Source organism: Ornithodoros turicata, chromosome 9 (assembly GCF_037126465.1).
Source record: "Ornithodoros turicata isolate Travis chromosome 9, ASM3712646v1, whole genome shotgun sequence".
Lineage (NCBI taxonomy): Eukaryota > Metazoa > Arthropoda > Arachnida > Ixodida > Argasidae > Ornithodoros > Ornithodoros turicata.
In genome coordinates this window covers 38031997-38038379 of record NC_088209.1, presented here as the reverse complement: position 1 = coordinate 38038379, position 6383 = coordinate 38031997, and the positions used below count along the sequence as shown (strand labels likewise).

The 6383-nt window shown below is 49.0% G+C and overlaps 1 protein-coding gene across 1 annotated transcript in view; it reads left to right on the top strand.

Moving 5' to 3' along the window:
- The first annotated feature begins 2376 nt into the window (after positions 1 to 2376).
- Positions 2377 to 6383, top strand: part of LOC135368843 (medium-chain acyl-CoA ligase ACSF2, mitochondrial-like) — a 17383-nt gene continuing 13376 nt past the window's right edge. Inside the window, exon 1 of the mRNA XM_064602378.1 lies at positions 2377 to 2815. Within this exon, the coding sequence (XP_064458448.1) occupies positions 2739 to 2815 (77 nt within the window). The 5' untranslated portion in view covers positions 2377 to 2738. The remainder of the gene's footprint in view (positions 2816 to 6383) is intronic.

Genomic DNA, 6383 nt, shown 5'->3' with positions numbered 1-6383 from the left:
CGGGACCGTAGCAGACTACTTCAATTGAATGATGGCTGTTGAAGAAAATACACCAGCAGTGGGATTCGAACGCGCACCCACTGGTTGCCGAATTTTCGTAGCAGACGAATTTTGAGTGAGAAATACAGGGAAATGGCGATGTCGCGGCTGCTCGCTATGGTGATGTTACGTCACACGGACCTGATGACATCATGCCAGGAGATCGGGCCGAGTCCCTGAGGTCGCGCCGCACCGCTCATGGCCGCCTTTTCAGGGCGTTTTGTAAATGTAACTTCGCAGTGGCGAGATATCATTCAGCGAAAATATTGTACGTGGTGGCTCCTGAGTCGTGATAGGTTGATTGATGAATGAAGCAGGGTCTCCAAGGATGCGAAACGTCACTTTCTTGCTTCTCCACGTGGACTTGGGAAAGCATCGGTTCCTCCATAGGTCCGATAAAAAAATATGTTGGAAAGGACGCCCAAGTTTGCCGAGCCAGAAGCTGGAACGAGGTATTTGTATTTGACCAGGTCTAGGTTACTGGTGAACGAAAATTTTAGAGCTCTGGCATCGTTCAAACTAGAGTTACTCTAGTTCAAGCATTCCAGCCGCAGGCGCTTTCCGCCCTACTGCTGCGTGTTTTCTTTATTGATTTATTCTTTCTTGGCTTGGAACTCCCTACTGCTCACCACGGGCAACATTTCCTATTGCGCGTCTGTGTCGACAGGTCCGTTTTGTGACCCCTTGCCGTTCCCACGTCTGACACTACCGCTGAGATTGGCTACAACTTTCCTATGAATGTGTGGTGGCCACCGATGATGACGACGATGTGCCCCTGCTGCCACGCGCTACTGCGCTGAATAGTCAGTTCTACCGGCACCGTCCTAGCGTGAGGTCACGACCATCTGCCCGCTGGGACATTCCATCATCGCCAGTCAGGACCCATGTAGAGAGACGCCACCTCCTCTACATTTGGTGACCCGAACAGCAACCACCACCATTAGGCGTCAATTCGGCCCACCTCACCACCATCAAAGCCCAGTGCAGACAGCGGTCGATGGCGCTACGGCACGACTCGTGAGTCCCCGGGTACGTCGTTCCACCGGGGGCTCGTAATAGGAGGCCACCATCTTCTCGCTCTGACCCGGCACCCTTCGGTTTCGACGCCTCGTACCGGTCGCGGTATGCCGTAGTCCCTCACACTTCGCCAGGCCTTTATGTACATCGTGATAGTATTCCCCGGATCTAGCAGCGGTACTCGTGGCCCACCAGCGGCCTTCAAGTGACCGCTCATTCCTGCGCCATGCCTCTTGTCGCCGCGAATGTACTCACTCAGCGTCTGAGGGGGAGGGGGGGGGGGGTACTGTGGTGGCCACCGATGATGACGACGATGATATGCCACGCTCTACTGCGCTGGCTCGTCAGTTCTGCCGGCACCGTCCTAGCGTGAGGCCACGACCATCTGCCCGGACATTCCATCAGGACTCATGTAGAGGGACGCCATCTCCTCTACAAACGTAATAGGTGGCCCGCTCCGGCGTACCCCGTTGAGGGTTGAGGTCGTGAGAGACCGCAGCGGCCAGTTTGAACCCCTTCAGCACCGGAGTTCCTGGACACTATGGAAGACAACATATGCTACCCTGTCTCCAAGGTTGCAAACCACAATCACACCGTCAACATGAAGGAAACAGTTGATAGATTCATAACGAGCATATATATATCACCATATTGCACTAGAAGGGCTTGCGCAGCCTTGTCTTGGTATGCCGCTCCCCCTACCCAGAAATGTCTGATATAACGTATCACAGCTCGGCTACCAATCCATCAATGCATATACCCATGAACATGTATTCATAAACCTTATATCCTCCTCATCGGAAGCTCATCCATCTCAGAGCTCTCCCATCAGATCTCTCCCCAGCAAAGCTCACCAGCAAAGAGGTAGATTTCTGCGGAATTAAATTACTGCCTGAAACGACTTTATCGGAAACCGTGCCGACGTACGTGTGGAAGCTCCGAATTATTATTAGTATAGACGCCTGAGTACACGAACATACAAATGCATGGGCATCTGGGACATGAGGCCACGAGGGTGCTGCTTTGTGGGCAACACTTCTGCGCGTTCAACACTTTCTCTTCGAAGTCACGTTTCATTGAAGTCGTGCTTTGCTCCCACAGCGAATGCATTATACTAAAAAAAAAAAAAAAAAAAAAAAGAGGAGCGAGAGAGAAAGTCCTTGCATCAGGACAGCATGCACGTTGCGTTACTACTGTTGTTGTGCCCGCAGAACGTGCTGTCACAACACACGAGTACAACGTCCGCATTGGACTGATAACACGAGCTTGTCTTGGCCATCATTTCCAACCTTCAAACTTAAAGCGCGTGAGGTTTCACGCGCTCAGGCAAAACCCAGAGTGACGAGCCTGGGTGCCGTTACATCACGAGTTGAGCGCCGATCGTGGCCTTCGAACACGTGTCGCGCTGTCTGCGTTCGCCGGGGCGCTCTTCGTCGTGTGTCACGCAACGCTGCCGCTGAACGTCAATTGAACTTCCTACTCTTACCACGTGACACAGTTTGCAGAGCGCATCTGGCAGGGCTTGCGGAGCTACTTCCCAAGATTGATATAGAGAGAGAGCAGCGTAGTTAGGCGGACCACTCTCATCTGGTGGTGGCTATGTTGTGATATTGTGCGTTCCTGTAAAGACTGCTGCTGCTGTTGTGTGCGAACGTGAGTTGGGTGAAAGGCTTGACTATACCATGTATACCTTCGCGAGAAGCCTGCTCGTAAAACGTAACCTGGAGCGTGTTTTTCCTCGTTGGCACTTGTGTTCAAGGTGAGATGGTGGTTTTCTGACGTTAGCTCTGGCGCGAAAACGCTCCTGCTCGTTGAGAGTCTCAATTGTCGTCTAAAATGTTGTCGTTGATGAAACGGAGATTCGAGTGCTGCTTTGTGATTGCGCTACTCTAATGCTGCTCGATATTGAGCCACATGCTCGGCTTGTTTCTGTTTTTAGTTGGTGTGTTTTTTTTTTCCTCAAATTTTCTCGCACATTAGCAGGCGCGAGTACGGGAAGAGGTGATTCCTTATATTTTCGGGTTATATTTTTCAGCAACATCGAGCGGTAAATATCGGGTTATATTTTGCTTCCATAATTCGTGTGTAATCGGATTGAACTGAAGCTGATTCAGCCCAACCAATCTTCGGTTTACTCAGCATAATGCTCCACCCATCAGGAGGTTATTGGGAGTGCACGCTGTCATTAAATGGGTTGTCGTCGTTTCAGCATAATGCACATGGCACACCAGAAGACATATACAGGGTGTCAATATCTAGTCCATGCATCTAAGAGGCGGCAGGGTCTCTGTTTTTTGACAGTTTGTATGAACATATTTATACATTTACAACACAATTTTTGAAGTACTGTGTTTGTAATGCCTTAGGCTCCCCTTGGTTCAGCAGTTTTCGGGGGAATATCGGGTTAAACCCTGTTCTTGCGATTTTCAATCGGGGGGGGGGGGTTATTATTGGGATCACGGGGGTGGGGATTTTAACAGATATGTTCTTGCTGTTCGAAACAAACACCGGGAACAGAAGAGAAAAGTCGAGAAAAAACTCATTGCATGTGATTCGCACATTTTACACTTCAGAAGAGCAATACTCTGTCATGGCAGCCTTTCAGTTTCCCGAGGGCCTCAGGACTCATGAACTGCATGTGACGTTGTTATGGTGTCTCTTTTCTTCTTTTTTCCCATTCTTTCCTTCTTTTTCTGCTTTGCCGGTTTCTCTTCATCATTTCTTTTTTCTTTTTGTGGAATATAACAAGCCGGCCTTTTGCCTGGCTAACCCTTCCTTTCACCCTGTTGTTGTTGTAACGAGTTGCTCTCTCCGCGAAGCGTGCAATATTGTTGTATATATCACACAGTGAGCAGGATATGATCCTGCCATACAATGACAAACCCTCCATTCACCTGCGTGACGGGAGTTGAGATATTTTCCTGTTCGGTCCAGCAGACGCGGAAACTGTTCGGGGAACGATCCCAAAAATAGTTATGGAAAGTCGTCTTGGTAATGAACTAAAATAATATAGTATATATCTTGAAAAGGAGTTCTTCTTGACGGTTGGACATTCGCTCCGATGAGGGGTAAAAGTATAGCGCACCTGTGCACATCTAAAATGGCTTAAGGCACTCCCAGCTTTTCCGCACGGCGGAGAACGTTAGGAAGGATTGGAGCAGTGGATACAGGAAGTTGTTTCGCGCCTATTAAGGGTACTCTCAAAATAAAGCTCCCTCAATCATGAGCGCTTGTCTGGTTCGTGACATCTTCCGTGTATTTATTGTATGTAGCACATAGTAGTCTAGCCGCAAGTATATATGTGACGGAATGGCTCGTGCTGGTAAGATGAATTGAAGCGGTTTGTCGTGACTTGCAAGGGTCCGTGCTTACGTAATCCCGACAGCCTTGAAGATGGCGGCCCTGGCGGTTTCTTTCCTTTTTCTTTAAACATTTTTCTTGATCAGTTTAAGGGGTAGGGGGGTTTCCCCTCTTTCAGGGAATCGAACTTCCGTAACTTCTCCGAGAGCGCATAAGACTCACGAAACACTTTTTACGGGTTGTTTTGCGTAGCTCAAGCGTAGCACCAGGAAATATACTGCTCATGGGTTCACGGAAAACTGTCACATATCCTACGCTCTTCGTTGTCAGTGCATTGCGCAATATCCGGAACATTCTTCTTCAAGTTTCAAGTGTGGCGCTCGTGTTTCACAACACTTGTTGTCGTGAGATGAAGAGAATATTTTCGCTGATTCCCAACTAGTCCGGAAAACTTTTGAGTTCGGTGTGTTGCGTGGGTTGCCCTTCTAATCCGCCTCTGCGCATCACATGCATCAAAGCCTTCACTTCGACGACCTTGTATATTTCCATGAAGCTCAGCGAGCCGGCCACACTGTCTACAACGCCTATAGGCAACGCTATAATTCATTATAATGACCTACGGAGGCAGCAACGCGGCGACAGCGAGTGCGATTCTATACGTAGTTTGTCGTTCCAGGGGCCACGGCCGTTCATACGAGACAGCGCTTCGCAATGGTCGGAAGTCGGAATAGATCAAACCCTTTTCAGGCACTTTGTGACTCACCGAGCGCAGCGGCTAGGATTATCTGCGTACATTGCAGACGCAACACGGGGACAGAAGCAAGGAAGATTACAGTATGTGCGAACTCGCTCAAGAGGACAAGGAAGATTATGAGCAGTTGTGTAGCGAGAGGGGTGAGGGTTCACTCCCCTCCCCACCAGAATTGTACTCTTTGCAGTGCATTCGGGGCAGAGAAAACGACAGTAAATCATCTCCTCAATATCATCCCTAATCTCCCTAATATAATCCCCGTAGAACCGAAATATTTCCGAAATATGTTTCTGGCAGTCGAGGTCGTGTTCACGAAACAGTTCTTCGATGCGGAGAATATTGTCTGCAAAACCCGCAAAAATGGCTCTGGAACGAGGCGTGTCAGTGTGGATCAGTTAGCTGTGGCACTCAAACCGTGGCGGCGAAGTTCGTCTTTGGACCGTTGGAACGAGAGATGATCAGTGAAAGTTTCATAGTACGTACGTTTCGTACTAGGGCAAAGGAATGCAGATATGGATGCGCACTAAAATTTCCAATTTCAACTGTTTGAGCATTGAGCTGCGGAAGGAACTCGTACGTCGACTACGTCTTCATTGTGGTACTTCCCTCGGGGATGAACACATGGGAACGGTGAGACACAGCATGGTCGAAATCGTCAAGTCCAGGCGAAAGAATGGGCCGGGTTCGGATGTGGAGCACTAAGTTTTGCATTTCTGCTATACGATGACTGCTATAAGGGTCTTCGGAATTGAGTGGACCGTACAGACGCGCAGGACCAAGAGAGAACTGATGTTCTGAGGCTGGAACAACATAGGGAGGACAAACACACACAAGGCCTCAAATTGCCTAACAAATTAACGATGAAAGCCACTGAAAAGGTTAACCAACTGTAGCTTAGCCCAAGTGGTAGAGCCCTGGACCGGTAATCCAGAAGATGTGGGTTCGAGTCCTACAGCTGGCTAACATTTGCAGTGACTTTCATCTTTCATCGTGTAGGACCAATTTTTAAATGCCGGACGACTGTCACCTCTGTCATTAGTGTGCCTGGGAGCATTCCCGAACGGAGCAGGCACGAGCGACCTGCCTAATACAAGGACCTGACAGCTATACTTCATAGTTTACTGGGACGGGATTGTTTCGGTTCTGAGAGACGTGGCAAGTATATTGACATTATAAAGCTGAATGCAAGCGTTTTACGTGAGTACGTCCTACGCAGCGTGGAGGAAACTCCAGACAGCTAAGTGAGGGGACCTTTGTTTAGAAAAGGAACGCTATA